Source organism: Anabrus simplex, chromosome 5 (genome assembly GCF_040414725.1).
Source record: "Anabrus simplex isolate iqAnaSimp1 chromosome 5, ASM4041472v1, whole genome shotgun sequence".
Taxonomy (NCBI): Eukaryota; Metazoa; Arthropoda; class Insecta; order Orthoptera; family Tettigoniidae; genus Anabrus; species Anabrus simplex.
Genome location: NC_090269.1, coordinates 107,737,198 through 107,754,038, shown reverse-complemented (window position 1 = coordinate 107,754,038; position 16,841 = coordinate 107,737,198). Strand labels below are relative to the sequence as shown.

General features: G+C 41.7%; 1 protein-coding gene across 4 annotated transcripts in view; it reads right to left on the bottom strand.

Annotated features, from left to right (window-relative positions):
• LOC136873811 (protein MTSS 2) overlaps positions 1-16,841 on the bottom strand; it is a 644,214-nt gene that overhangs the window by 70,775 nt on the left and 556,598 nt on the right. For all 4 annotated transcript variants that reach the window (XM_067147063.2, XM_067147065.2, XM_067147066.2 and 1 more), the window contains exon 6: positions 52-287. In XM_067147063.2, coding sequence (XP_067003164.1) covers positions 52-287 — 236 coding nt within the window. The remainder of the gene's footprint in view (positions 1-51; positions 288-16,841) is intronic.

Genomic DNA, 16,841 nt, shown 5'->3' with positions numbered 1-16,841 from the left:
GTGAATCAAGATCATAAAACATACAGTATAAGGTTTTGACTTAGAACTCACCACAACAGGCTTCAAGAAGGCTACAAGTAAACAGAAACGACTACGCTCTTCAATGAGAGCAGCTCTAACTGCCTGCTTCTCTGTCTCCTCCAACAGCTGACGACGCTCTGTCACATCCTGCATGGAAGACTCCACACGGCGCTGTAGTTCTCCACTTTTCCCCTTCCGAGCTTTCTTCTGTAATCGTAGGGTATCTGTAGATCGTTTCTTCAGTTCTGCTCGAGCTCGTTTATATTCTGAACAAGATAACACAATATGTCTTATAACATAATATCTCACAAGGAAATATGTTCAAATCACAAACATTAATGCAAATGATAATGAAAACTATGGGAATTCCTTGTAAGGTTGGATATTCAGTCTTAAAATAGTAAGGAATTACTAATATCAAATCTGGAATAATTTTCTGCTGTACCGCTTGTCTTCTGTGTGTGATGGTGAATCATTCATGCGTGGTCGATAATCCTGAGAGTGATGATGATGGTATCATTGCTCTTGGCAGGGTCTTCCAAAAGTTCCCCCATTCCAATCAACTACATAAAAATGTAACATCACTTGTTTAAGAACATTGTGCCTTTTAAAAACATATCAACTCACATAACCATACATTTTTAAGTAAAATTAAATATTAAAAACTCTGAGTATATAAAAATGTATGTTATGTGAGTTGATATGTTTTTTAAAAAGCACAATGTTCTTAAACAAGTGATGTTACATTTTTATGTAGTTGATTGGAATGGGGGAAATGGGGGGGAACTCCTCTCAGAAAAGTACAACGAAGAAAGTTCTTGAAGAACTGAACTGGTGAAAAGAACGTTGAATGTACTCGGTTGTGTAATTAGAAGTTATTAATTCATGAAGGAATTTCCTTGCCAGTCAAATCATGCTGTTTGCTTTATGTTACACTGACACAGATAGGTCTTATGGCGATGATAGGAAAGGCCTAGGAATGGGAAGAAAGCGGCCGTGGCCTTAATTAAGGTACAGCCCCCAGCATTTGCCTGGTGTGAAAATGGGAAACCACGGAAAACCATCTTCAGGGCTGCCGACAGTGGGATTCGAACCCACTATTTCCCGGATGCAAGCTCACAGCTGCGCACCCCTAACCACACGGCCAACACGCCCAGTAGTCATAGTCTCATCATGCTGGCAAGCTTATGGAGGAGAGAGTAGGGTACCTTTTAAGAAATTATTTTTTTTATTGTTTGTGAATTGAGACTTGTAGCAGGTTATTATTTGTCAATAAAAATGTCTTATAAAATATTCTTTAATTCAATTTCTTACCTTTATTTCATCAAAAACCATTAACTTACATTTACTCCCTAATGCACAAAAATACATAAGATAAAGAGCACTCCCCTCACCACTCCAATGTACAGAGTTATGGCCTACAAAATTTCTCACACTCCCCACCCCCACCTAGATACCAAGACCAAGACCAGTGCTAAAGATCTGGCAGCAGTCCAAACACAGCTGCTGAAAGTAACAGACGATAGCAGCTAAGATAACTACATTTATTTGTTCATATTTGTTCATAACATCACCAATTCATGACCATCGCCTAGTTTATGCAACATAAAGAATATTGCACATATATGCACATGACTTAAAATGATTTGATAGAATATGAGTATGTTCTTGTAGAACTCATGTCATTCTTTGTTTAATAGTATGTATTTTATTCTTTTACAGGTAGCCTACGTTATATTGTCATACAGAGGGGTCCAGAAATATGTAGATACTCTTTGATAGTTAATATCTTTGGAACAAAATGGTTCTTGCACGGGAACGTAGTCCATTGTTTTCTCAACAGATGATTAAGGTCACGTGAATGGCGCAACAATCGCGACGCGCGTTTTCCTGTAGTTGACAGTGCAGCAACGAATGAAATAAGACTGTCGTTTGAGCTATGCAAGGGCGTATTGAAGTGGTACTGGAACTACGAAAACATGATGGAGGTATAACGGCAATGGCGTAATGTGTACGGAACTCACCCACCAACACGTACAACAATTTATCGCATTCGGGATGAATTCGAAGCCGACTGTACTGTTCAGGATATGCGTAAGAATAGGTCTGGCCGACCAAAAATCATCAAGTCCAGCTTCCAGCGCTGCTGTGTTGCAACATTTTGATTGATTGATTGATTGATTGATTGATTGATTGATTGATTGATTGATGTTTGTTGTTTAAAGGGGCCTAACATCGAGGTCATCGGCCCCTAAGGGTACGAAATGAGATGACAAATTAAAAGTCCAAAATCCTCCACTGACCAGAATTCAAAGCGTGAGGACGAAAAATGAATGGATGGATTGATATGAAGTTAAAACGATCAGTAGATCCGACCCACAGTGCCTCACATGCACAAAGCGGGCACAAAATAGTAGTAGTACGGACCAAGGGACTCCTCCTACAGCACGGTGCTGAATCGATTGGAATATGCTCGTTCCCGAAACGGCTCCAAAATCCAGGTCATCGGCCCTCATAATGGTATTTATCGCTAGAAAAGTAGAACCATGGTATTTCCCATGTTACGGTACTAATGAAGAGTAGCGTCGACTCGCGGTATTCCATACATTACGATACGACTCACAGGTAATGAAATTCGCACATGTATTACAGACCTAATGTGTTTTGCACATTGCGGCGCCATTTACATGCAACGCAAACCTATGGTGTTCATCAAGTGTACTAACCACAGGGACTCGTACTATCCGGTAGTGTTCCTCATATAGTGCGTACTATTCATAGGCAAGCCAGAACCATGGGTTCCTTCATCCCATGGTGTCGCTCATATAGTGCTACTAATCACAGGTACTGTAACAGCCGTCGTGCCCACGTTTGCTACTAATCACAAACCTATTTGATGCCCAACATGGTGGTACTACGCGCAAGTAAAGGCGAACCATGGTGTTCCCCGCGTGGTGGTACTAATCACAAATAGTTTCATGGTTCTAATTTGATCATCCCTTGGTCGCCTCTTTTAGTCACCTCTTACGACAGGCAGAGGATACCGTAGGTGTATTCTTCGTCTGCGTCCCCCACCCACAGGGCGTAAGCAACATTTTGATGATGATGATGATGATGATGATGATGCTTGTTGTTTAGAGGGACCTAACATCTAGATCATCGGCTCCTATGGTACGAAATGAGACGAAATGCGATTATAATTTAAAAATAATAAAAAATCATCCACTGACCAGAATTCAAAACGGGATGAGGAATGAACTGATGAATATGAATTTAAAACAATCAGTGTATAAGACGCGCAATGCCTCACATTCCCAGAAACAATATTACTGATCAAGGAGGAACTGCTTCCAAAGCCCAATCCTGAATCGAAGATACTTGTCCAAATGGGCCAATATCTATGTCAACGATCCTGCATAATGGCACTTATCGTTAGTAAGGGAGAACCAGGGGCGAATGCTGGTCATGAAAGTCAGGCTTGCTCTTCCATTCGTGAAATTTGGTGGGGTGGAACATGCATAGTTCTGATTGAATAAAATTCATAAACCCAAAAATCGCTAAATCACATGAACATTTTAATCATGCATTCAAACTGGTTACGTCATACCTTCAAGAATGGCCAAAAGAATAACAATCAGACAAATTTTATAATTATTAACAAATTATGACAAGCCAGTGATTATATAATTTAAAGAAGTAAACGTCAAACTATGTACACAGAAAAACTGCAACTATTTATTAGATCTTCCTACTTGAAAACAAACTCTACTCTGCGGCTTCTCTTTACAAAACCATCAATAACTTCATCATAGAAAGAGGACTGTAATCTATTTTTTGCAAGCAATCCTTTTTCAATCGACAACATAGGTGAGATACAGAGAACGAACGTACATATTCACTGTTTTTCTCCCTGTGCTGTGTCTTTAAATCTGGCAGCGCCGGACAGGGCCTACCATTCTTAATAATGTCTGTTTTCTCTTGGATAGTCCTCCGAAAAAACAGATTTGATAACAAGCTGTAAATAATGCACGGTTCGGAACCCATTGCAGCACGTCAAATCATTCAGAATAGATGATCAGGAACTTACAGTACACTACTCACTGACACAACACACTAGATCTGTAGCTCTCAGACCAGAGCTTCCAACTACACATTACAAACGTGACAGCTTGCAACCGGCCTTGGAGAGAAGAAACCTGCGCGCGCATACATTTCTCGCTGTGTCGACAGCTCCGCTGAAGCTCCTAAGGTACGAGCAAGCCTCGCTGGACTCGCCAAGATAAATGCAACATGCGATTTGTATAATGCAGATCTATTACAGATACGGTATATATTGCAATTTTTTTAACTCCCCTGCTTTAGAAAAATATTGCGCTTGCGCAGCAAGCGTAGCATGCTCGGAGAAATCGCCCCTGGGGAGAACCATGGTATTTCTCAAGTTGCAGTACTAATCAAAGATAGCGTAAACTCACGGTGTTCCAAACATTATGGTACTACTCAAAAGTATTGTACCTCGTACAGGTAGGTAACGCAGACCTATGGTGTTTCTCACCCAATGGCGTCACTCACAGCCAACGCAAACCGATGAGGCTCCTCACTTAGGTGTACTAATCACGGCCGCCGGTATTCCCGTGGTGTTCTTCACGTAGTGGCACTGCCTTCGTGATGTCCAAGCCGTACTGTAACGAGCGCGGGAAAGCAATCAGCTGATCGTTAGGGGGGAAGTTTAGCACATGAGTTAGTAGAGTTAAACATAGATTTTCGCAGTTTTATTGAAATTTTTAACGATAACCGCATGTTCAGATATATGTGAGAATGAGTCGTCATCGACTGCATTATTAAGTGGAAAGTCGTTAATTAGTGAAGAAAACTTAGTGTGAGGGTGTATTTATGTGAAGCTATAGGTTAAGAAGGTCGTTCTTCAGTGTTTTAATTTTGTAGTCTATTTGTGTAAAGTTATATTTATAGTATAAAATTAATTGAGTTAGTGCATTCTGTGTTTTATTATTAACCACGAATTGTATATACTTGAATTAAGATGATCAGTGAGGGAAATCACCATGCCTAAGAGTTGCTGTGTGCCTGGCTGCAAAGCCAATTGTAAACAAGTAGAGTACAGTACGGTATTTGTGTTTCCTTCTGATGAAGAACGAGGTAAGTTATGGAAGTAGGCTATTCCCAGGGAGAATTTAATAGTTAATCACAACACAGTTGTGTGTATCAAGCACTTTCCTGAAAATCACACCATGAGAGAAATAAGAGTGTCTCGTCCAGATGGTGAGTTAATTTTTTTTATTATGTCGTAAACATGGGTAACATTAGGTAGGCCCTATATTTTTATGTAACCAGACCTACGGCTTATCTGAATTCGGTGTATTTGAAAATGCAAGTCTTATTTATGAGTATCACCGAGCTCGATAGCTGCAGTCGCTTAACTGCGGCCAGTATCCAGTATTCGGGAGACAGTGAGTTCGAACCCCACTCTCGGCAACCGTGAAGATGGTTTTTCGTGGTTTCCCATTTTCATAGAGGATGGTTGCCCAGTCGTACTTCCTCTTAAAACTGTAATCACCACCATCACTTTCCCATTTTCACGCCAGGCAAATGCTCGGGTTGTACCTTAAGGCCACGGCCGCTTCCTTCCCATTCCTACACCTTTCCTGTCCCATCGTCGCCGTAAGACCTATCTGTGTCGGTGCGACGAAAAGCAAATAGCAAATATATATATATGAGTATCAAACAGCAGTGTGATTTATGTAAATCTTATCTTCTGACAGATTCAGATCTTATTTATGAATTACCTCCAGAAGTAAGATATCTGAATTTCCTAAATCGAGGTGGCTTAAAGTATCCATCAGATATGTCAATAGAACTTGGAATTGAGGTGTACAAAGTATTTTGTGTGTTAGTGCCAGATACATATAAGATGGTATTTCCAAATTCAGACAATCCTAAGTGTGTCACAAAATCCTTGGCTTTGGAGTCAATGCAGTTGGCAGATTCCCTAGTCATTTGTGACTGCGGGAAGAAATTGGAAGACCTGGCCGGACAGTGTATATATATTAGGGTGAATATACATTTAAATAACTTTTCCAAAATTCACACCGACTTGTGTATTCAACAAAGTGCTTCAAAGAGAACAGACCTACTCCATACTGGTGTAACTTCCTGTAAGAGGTCCAGGAAAGCTGCAGTGTTCATGGAGTGGAAACAGTGAGGTACAGAAATAATTTATATTTGTAATAAATAGTAATGGTAATTGGCTGCATGTTTTCTGTCAGTGTGTATGATGTGAATGTTCCAGTTGACCAGAAAATGGATAAAATCGCAAGAATATATCTCAAAGTGTTAGGCTGTACTCACGCAAACGAACGTATATACGCGAGAAATAGAACGTTACGGAGAAGAATATGCATTGTATGTCAGAATTAACAAATACTTGAGGATAGGTTTTGGTTTTATAAGGTGTTAACAGTTCTTTAAATAATTTAAACGAGTGTACTATTCAAGCGGAGCGTATGCGTATCGCCTTCAAGTCCCCCCCAAAGTGTGACGTCATCAGAGGTACAATACGGCCTGGACATTACGAAGGCAGTGGTAGTGGGCACCAATCACAGGCAACGCAGACCCACGGTGTCGCTCATATAGTGGCACAACTCACAGGCCACGCTCAGACCCGCGGCGTTGCTCACATGGGTACTACTCACGGGTACTGAAAAACCCACACTCCACACCCACTGCTGCTACGATTCACAAACCCATCTCGCACCCAACACAGTGGCATCACTCGCAAGCAAAGGCGACCCATGGCGCTCGCCGCGCGACAGCACCAATCAAAAGCAGTCTCATGGTTCTCTGACAATCATCCCTTGGTCGCCCCCGCCAGTCGCCCCTCACGACAGGCAGGGGACACCGCGGGTGCACCCCCCGTCCGCGTCCCCCACCCACAGGGGTAGAAAGAGAGAAAAAAAGAAAAGAGAAGGGATCCGTCACTTCGAAAAATGAAGTAACGGACGAAGAAAGGCAAGGTCCACGAAGGGCGTGAAAATGAAGGACTCCCTAGGCCTCGAATGCTCTAATACCGTCGGGCTCGGAAAAGAACAAGAGTTGACCAAGGGAGGTCGGACAGGACAGACGAAAGTGAGGAGCCTGGCACAAGTAAGTGGAAGCAATGCCAAGACTCAGCTAAGGGCCCCGTGGTCGTCAATCCATACTCCCAAGTTGAGAGCCCCTTGGGCCCCTGTTAGTCGCCTCGTACGACAGGCAGGAGATATCGCGGATGTATTCTACATGTGCGTCCCCCACCCGCAGGGGCAAGCAACATTTTACTAGGTTACCTCAAAAATCTATGGAACAATGTGCACGAGAAAGCGGGGTAAGCCGATCAACCGTACGACGAATTCTATAGGCTGCAAAGTGGAAAGTGTACTTTCCAAGATCGCTGAACGCTGTGAACGAGGACGACTCGGATCGAAGGACGGAGTACTGTGAGTGGTTTGAAGGCATGCTTCGTGGGGATGAACGGTTTGCAGGGATGGTTATCTGGTCTGACGAGGCGCAATTCAAACTGAACGGTACTGTAAACCGTCATAATTGCGTGTACTGAGCTCCTGAAAATCCTCACGTTCATGTGGACAAACATGTTAATCTACCCGGTGTTAATGTGTGGTGTGGTCTGTCATTGCGCGGTTTGATTGGCCCAATCTTCTTTGAAGGTACCGTAAATGGTGAGGTGTTTGGAAATGGAAGATTTTACCTACCTACAACAAGATGGCGCTCCGCCTTACTACCACAGAGATGTCAGAGCCTACTTGGATGAAAATCTACCTGGACGATGGATACGTCGAAGAGGAGCTGTTGAGTATCTACCACGGTCTCCAGACCTTATACCTCTTGACTTCTACCTATGAGGAACCTTGAAGAATGAAGTTTGTCGACAGAAGCCAGCTATACTGAACGAGCTACGAAAAACCATCGAGGCGTCCTGTGCGGCCATCACACCGGCACTGCCTTCGTAATGTCCAGGCCGTATTGTACCTCTGATGACGTCACACTTTGGGGGGGACTTGAAGGCGATACGCATACGCTCCGCTTGAATAGTACACTCGTTTAAATTATTTAAAGAACTGTTAACACCTTATAAAACCAAAACCTATCCTCAAGTATTTGTTAATTCTGACATACAATGCATATTCTTCTCCGTAACGTTCTATTTCTCGCGTATATACGTTCGTTTGCGTGAGTACAGCCTAACACTTTGAGATATATTCTTGCGATTTTATCCATTTTCTGGTCAACTGGAACATTCACATCATACACACTGACAGAAAACATGCAGCCAATTACCATTACTATTTATTACAAATATAAATTATTTCTGTACCTCACTGTTTCCACTCCATGAACACTGCAGCTTTCCTGGACCTCTTACAGGAAGTTACACCAGTATGGAGTAGGTCTGTTCTCTTTGAAGCACTTTGTTGAATACACAAGTCGGTGTGAATTTTGGAAAAGTTATTTAAATGTATATTCACCCTAATATATATACACTGTCCGGCCAGGTCTTCCAATTTCTTCCCGCAGTCACAAATGACTAGGGAATCTGCCAACTGCATTGACTCCAAAGCCAAGGATTTTGTGACACACTTAGGATTGTCTGAATTTGGAAATACCATCTTATATGTATCTGGCACTAACACACAAAATACTTTGTACACCTCAATTCCAAGTTCTATTGACATATCTGATGGATACTTTAAGCCACCTCGATTTAGGAAATTCAGATATCTTACTTCTGGAGGTAATTCATAAATAAGATCTGAATCTGTCAGAAGATAAGATTTACATAAATCACACTGCTGTTTGATACTCATATATATATATTTGCTATTTGCTTTTCGTCGCACCGACACAGATAGGTCTTACGGCGACGATGGGACAGGAAAGGTGTAGGAATGGGAAGGAAGCGGCCGTGGCCTTAAGGTACAACCCGAGCATTTGCCTGGCGTGAAAATGGGAAAGTGATGGTGGTGATTACAGTTTTAAGAGGAAGTACGACTGGGCAACCATCCTCTATGAAAATGGGAAACCACGAAAAACCATCTTCACGGTTGCCGAGAGTGGGGTTCGAACTCACTGTCTCCCGAATACTGGATACTGGCCGCAGTTAAGCGACTGCAGCTATCGAGCTCGGTGATACTCATAAATAAGACTTGCATTTTCAAATACACCGAATTCAGATAAGCCGTAGGTCTGGTTACATAAAAATATAGGGCCTACCTAATGTTACCCATGTTTACGACATAATAAAAAAAATTAACTCACCATCTGGACGAGACACTCTTATTTCTCTCATGGTGTGATTTTCAGGAAAGTGCTTGATACACACAACTGTGTTGTGATTAACTATTAAATTCTCCCTGGGAATAGCCTACTTCCATAACTTACCTCGTTCTTCATCAGAAGGAAACACAAATACCGTACTGTACTCTACTTGTTTACAATTGGCTTTGCAGCCAGGCACACAGCAACTCTTAGGCATGGTGATTTCCCTCACTGATCATCTTAATTCAAGTATATACAATTCGTGGTTAATAATAAAACACAGAATGCACTAACTCAATTAATTTTATACTATAAATATAACTTTACACAAATAGACTACAAAATTAAAACACTGAAGAACGACCTTCTTAACCTATAGCTTCACATAAATACACCCTCACACTAAGTTTTCTTCACTAATTAACGACTTTCCACTTAATAATGCAGTCGATGACGACTCATTCTCACATATATCTGAACATGCGGTTATCGTTAAAAATTTCAATAAAACTGCGAAAATCTATGTTTAACTCTACTAACTCATGTGCTAAACTTCCCCCCTAACGATCAGCTGATTGCTTTCCCGCGCTCGTTACAGTACGGCTTGGACATCACGAAGGCAGTGACACCGGCAACTGACAGCCGTAGTTCGGTCAGCAGTTCAGCAGCATCGACGTTGTTTGGCTGCTAATGGAGTTCACATTGAACTCACAAAATAACCTTCCCCCGTGCAAGAATTGTAACGGTATGTAATTTTGTTCTATTGATATTGACTATCAAAGAGTGTGTACATTTTTTCTGGACCCCTCTGTATATGATGATATGAACTAGTGTGCTTGACAAACTGAAAATTCTTTGAAGTTACATTACATAAGTTGACTCTGGAAAGTATGGCTTACATCTTAACAAATAAGAGTTTTAATTTACAGGACTGAATTTTTGAGAACCCATATGTGCTTTTTAAATATATCAGTTATCTTTTATTTGGGAAGGGTCTGAACCACCATACCTCCTCTCCTCCACTGGGAAAGTACAAATGGCCATTTATCCCATTTTAACGCCAATCAGAAAAGAAAAAGAAGAGGTTACACCCTTCGAAATATTAAGCTATCGATAAAAGAAAGGGAAGGGTCACAGTCGGATTAGAAAAACTGCGTCATCCTCAGATGTTCAAAAATACTAAAAAGTCATTAATACTGTATTTCGAAGTTGTCTGTCTCATGCTTTCTTATATATAGTGGTTGAGAGCGCCTTTCATGATAGTAATGAATGCGAAATTAGAGACAATATGGAGAAAATGACTAATGAGTTAACAGTGTTACAGGAACGATCGCCACTTCAGTTACACGTCCCTAGGGTAGTGATTTCATCGCCACAGATTACGTGGTCTCAAAAAATTCGAACGGGGACTGTGTCCTGGTCACGGTCGCAAGTTTTAACAAAATATTATCCGCGCGATTCGTTCTGTCGAAATAAAGTACTGTTATCTAGGCAGTATGAGTTTTAAATGTTGCAGTTTGTATTTTATTTTTTAATCCTAATCGTATATACGATTTTTCGCGATTTTACGCTAATCTTTTAACATTCAAAAACCGAACATTACTGCCTACTGGCCATAGATAAGTATTGCAAGGCGCAAGTATACTTGCACGACCGTAATGTCTTTGAGATTGAGCCCAGAGCTACACTAATATTGTTAGCCGCGCATCACGGCGATTTCAGTACTTCAAGATGTATAATCTGATGATGTCATATTGAGGTCAGACTCCTGTTACTAGGTGCACTGATACTTAACACTGATATTCAACACGGTCATCAAAGGAGTTGTTCGGGTACTATTTCTATTTTAAACTGTTCATGCTTTTGTAACGCCCAATGGTTACAGCTCCGAAACTAGACATATTCTCCGTGAACCCCTTAAATAAGATCGGAATTAGGAGACAAGAATTAACCATACATAACATAAACGAATGGTTAGCCAGAAACAAGGGAGGGAAAGCTGTCCCAGTCTCAGCTCAGCGAGGTGAGTAGCTCCGACGGTCGAGTCCTAGTCGGCAGGTTCGATCGGCGCGGTCCAAAGGTATTTAAAGATGATCGTATACTCCAGACTCGTGTCAGCAGATTTACTGGCACGTAAAAACTCCTGTTGGACAAAATTCAAGAGCTCGGCGCCTCCGAAAATCATAAAAGTGGTTAACGGGACATGAAACCATTAATATCATCAGTCCGTAGTAAGGTTTATTTTTATTACATACAGGTAGACGGTATAAAACCCGCTTCTTCAAACAGCCGATAATTAGCACTTCACTGAATCTTCCTCGTTCTAATCGATATGGGCTGTATCTGCGCAACTGAAACTTTCAGAAGTGTCAGGAGACCTATGATTTCTAGGACTTCAGATCTCGGTGGAGCAATTACCAGCCTTTCTTTCTAGGGGTATAAGTTTACTTAAAAGCTTTGACGGCACAGAACTACTCAACCAATACCGCTACCTGTCTTCACATGCAATGTCATGTTCAATACGATTGTAACAAATATAGAAGCACAGCACTTCTTTGATCGATATACCAGGCTAGCTGCTCGCAGCCATTTTACAAAGGAAGGGGAGATCAGTGGCAGAAAGTAAACTGGATGAAAACTAGTGCTGTTTCAGACCACAAAGTAGCCGTCAAGACTCAGCTTTTCAGTATGCTCCAAGTAACTGAAAAATGCTGATGGAGGAATAGACAATTGTGCTTATTTTTCGTAGATCACGAAAACTCATCTGATGGAGTACCAAGGAGAAAGGTGATGGCGATAATGAGGATTATGGAATTAGGGGTAGGCTATTATAGGCAATCAAAAGTATTTATGGTGACAATTAGGATACAATGATAAATAATGTTAGAACATTAGCGTAGTATGGCTTTTAATGCCGGGAATTTCCAAGGACATGTTCAGCTCGTCTGATGCAGGTCTTTCTATTTGACACCCGTGGGCGACATACGTGTCTGGGTGCGATAGTGGCGTAACTAAGAAAGGACGGGCCCTCCATCCCCAGATTCCTCAAATTCTACGAGAATGATGTTTCCTGCATTCATCCCTGCATCCTTACATACAAGAGATACGTCATAACTAACCGAAACTCACCAGAAGTGGCATTTGTCATAATTTTCTGAAGGGTTGTTGTTTACCTAATAGAAACTCGTTAACCACACTTTCCACATTGAAAACAAATGAAATGGCGTATGGCTTTTAGTGCCGGGAGTGTCCGAGGACTCTTTCCACATTAATACTGCTGGTTTCCTCACTTTAAATGGAGAGTAAAGTCTGCGAATTGTAAGTTTCAATTTGTTGAACGACTGCTAGGCGAATGATGTTATGACCGGAAAGTGATTTAAAGTTGCAGCACTGTCCACAGGGCCGATGACCTCGATGTTAGGCCCCTTTAAACAACAAGCATCATCAAGCATCACTGTCCACAAATCAGGGACACTACTAGCAATAACAGAGTTTTTACTGTCAAAAGTTCAGCAGCTCTTTCACAGTTGAAAGATCGCGATTTTTTATTTTCAAATTTTTATCCAACTTACCACTGTACCAACCACGATGAGTGTCAGTTATATTTTTCACACTATCAGTTTCAAAATCACACTGTCGTTATGATTATGCCATTAACACAAATATTGCATTCCCCTGACTTTATGCGAATTACCTCGGGAGACCTGGTAACACTGGCTGGCAATCAGGTTTACCGCGCCCAACTGCCAATTAATACACAGTTCGGGGATTCACCAAACTGCACCAACCCGTGTCGCATCATTATACGCAACGTTCTAAGGGAAAGCTGCATCATCATGTGCAACGTGAATTACATCACTAAGTAGATGTTAGGATGTTACATCATTGTATAATTTAATTTGGCACAGAATACGCTCGCTGGTTTCATTTGAAATGTAAGCTAAATTAGGTATTCAGGTAGGCCTATACTGCCCTACAGTGGCGTGCAGTGAACAAATTCGTTACCCCACATGCATTTTTTTTCTTTTTTTGTACAAGTTCCTTTACGTTGTGCCGAGACAGATAGGTCTTATAGCGACGATGGGATAGGAAAGGTCAAGGATTGGTAAGGAAGCGGCTGTAGCCTTAAGGTACAGCCCCAGCATTTACATGGTGTGAAAATGGAAAACTACGGGAAAACCATCTTCAGGGCTGCCGACAGCGGATCTTCCCATCCCCCTCCCCCACAAAGCCCCTGTTCAGCATAGCAGGTGAAGCCACCTGGGCGAGGGACTGGTCCTCCTCCCCATTTTTATCCCCCGTCCCAAAGTCTCACGCTTCAGGACACTGCCCTAGCTGAGTCTGAGGGAAAAATCCAACCCTGGAGGGTCAACGGATTAAGAAAGAAAGAAGAACTCTTGTGAGATAAAATTCCGGCAATTCAGTCAGTGCCTCAGAAAAACTTGTTAAAAATTGTTAATGTAACATAAAATCAATTTGAACATATACAATATTGTCAAAATACCTATATGAAGATAAAAGTGCACCGCCAACGTTCCGTGAATTACAGCTACAACGGTATTATATTCTGGCGTCCCCCGAGATCTGAAAAGTAATTTAGCTGTTCCTTCCAGGTAAGAGAACGCCAGTTCTACTTAAGCACGAAACAAGTCAACAAGTCTTAATGCAAGGAACGGAATTTTACAGACTACGAAACTTGCCATTTTTTTGGTCTCATTTCTGGCACGTAGCCTGCCCCAGAATAAAGCGAATGTCATTCCCGAAGGACGCGCGAGTGCCAACTCAATTAAACAGCACTTAAAATAATGGCACTGCAGTCATTAGTTAATTACACATCGAAGACCCGGCAGCAGTTAACTGTCAACAGCTACCGCGCTGCGCACTGCAACCGTTCCGACTATGATTATGAGTAGGGCTCGGATGTTTAGGAAAAGTCATAATTTTTCTTTGTCTCTATTTTCTTGCCCGATTGGATTTTGGTGCGAATCAGGTGAATATGGTCACAACTAAGTGATCTTTATTTATCATATAAATTCATATTTTAGCTATTTTTTGTCATAAGGTCATATTTTGAGCTATTTTCGTAGAAACGTCATATTTCGGTCATACAACCTGTAACAATAAAGTTCGGCGAATAGTCCTGTACTATCAACATAGATGAACAATGGACGACAGTGACCTTACTGTCCTTCGAAATAATCCCCTCCCATAACTATGCATTGCTGAGCTCGGCGATACATGTCCTGGAAACTTTGCAAGAAGGCTTCCTTTGGGATGGTGTTCAAAAGCCTCGTCACGTTTCGTTGGATGTCAGAAATATCGTAAAATCTCTTTCCCTTCAAAGCGAGTTCGTGACTAATGTCCTCGCCTTCTCAATGTTTTCGTCACTGACGCGGTCGCTACGGGGGTTGTCAGAAACACTCTCCCGGCCTAATCGAAAACGGGCAAACCACTCGTACACACACTTCAAGGACAGTGCTTGGTCTTCATAAACACGTACCAGCATCGCATACGTTTCTTTCGGTGTCTTGCCAAGCGTAAAACAAAACTGTACATTGATCTTTTGGGGTTCGCAGTTCACAACCAACGCACTAAACACGCGCTGTGTCAAACTGATCTTACACGGCACACACACGATGCTCAATTGAACAACGTTGGGGGCAGGTGGTCAAAACGGTGTCGTATGAGTTGCGCCGAGTATAAGTTGCGCCGTGTTAAAATCAGTATAACTTGCGCCGTGCTCATTAATCATTCTAGGAACTAGAGATCTTGTTTGGGAATTCCACAGGGAAGTTAAAGATCTCATTTTGTGTCTCAAATCCGAAGCAGAAAGCTCGAATTTTAAGATTGCCAGGAATGAACTTCATCTTGAGGGCAAAAGAAAAAAAAGAAGTTACGTGCAATTAGACCAAAGGATCTTGAGAGCAAGGGAGGTCTATTTGGAAAGCGGTAATGTAAAGAAATTCATCAGAAACATGTCATATCCTCCAACTGGATTAGACATTTAGTACTGAACCGTTCATTCAACGGTGCTTACTTTGCAAATATGCAATGTAAATATTAGGTTTAAGACACTGACAAGGTTATAGGCCTACCGAAAATTTAAATCATGTATATAGGCATTAGTTTTCATAAGGATGACAAGGCCGAATGGCCGCTTTCTGTATTGGTAGACTTGGTTTGTTAAATAATGTCAAATCATTCAAGTAATACTTAAGCGGCTGTTTTAAGTTCAACGGAGATCGTCTCAATAAGATATAATGAAACCACCCTGATAGAATGAACATTTGCGACGGAAAACTGTAAATTTCAGTTATTGTTAAGATTAAAAAAGCTTCTTCATGACGCTGATGGAACGTAGGCTTCACATCACTGCTCCGGGGGTTAAATCTACGATAACTTTAGATAGCGTTTATGCTGGACAAAGCTGGCGTTCAAAATATTATTTCTGATTTCTTCATATTTATATCAGCATCACTGTTTGAAACAATTTCATTGATCATTTATTAATCTTTCATACCCAGGGGAATGCGACAGGCCTCGCCAGGGCACACAATTTCCTTTCTTTGTTAGTAGCTATGGTTCATTCTTGAGCCCTATCACTTCATAAGGGGTGCATGTCGGGGAAACGTAGGGTGAGACAGATTTTTCTGTTTTCACTGGTCATTCTTTATTCAACAAATTCGCTACATTCCATTTGCCATCCATTAATCTTTGTCCGCAAAAGCACGTCAGATCTCGCATTCGGCAGTATTTTCTTCCTTTAGCGGTATTTCATCCTTCATCCATTATATTCCTGACCCTATCAGTTAGCTACAAACAGGCTGTGGATATTCTTCATAAGACTGAAAGACTTTTTTTTTTTTGCTATTGGCTTTACGTCGCACCGACACAGATATGTCTTATGGCGACGATGGGACAGGAAAGGGCTAGGACTGGGAAGGAAGCGGCCGTGGCCTTAATTAAGGTACAGCCCCAGCATTTGCCTGGTGTGAAAATGGGAAACCACGGAAAACCATCTTCAGGGCTGCCGACAGTGGGGTTCGAACCTACTATCTCCCGAATACTGGATACTGGCCGCACTTAAGCGACTGCAGCTATCGAGCTCGGTGACTGAAAGACTGATTACAAACTACGTAGTTATACACATTTCACCCACTGATATAAATACGATGCAGGTTTTCTAAATATGCAAGAAACCAACATTGATAGAGTGAATACTGAGCTTGATAGCTGCAGTCGCTTAAGTGCGGCCAGTATCCAGTATACCCCACTGTCGGCAGCCCTGAAAATGGTTTTCCGTGGTTTCCCATCTTCACACCAGGCAAATGCTGGGGCTGTATCTTAATTAAGGCCACGGCCGCTTCCTTCTCACTCCTAGCCCTTTCCTGTCCCATCGTCATTGTAAGACCTATCTGTGTCGGTGCGACGTAAAACAACTAGCAACAGAAAAGATAGAGTGAATGATATTTTTTATATATTAATTTCAAAATCTC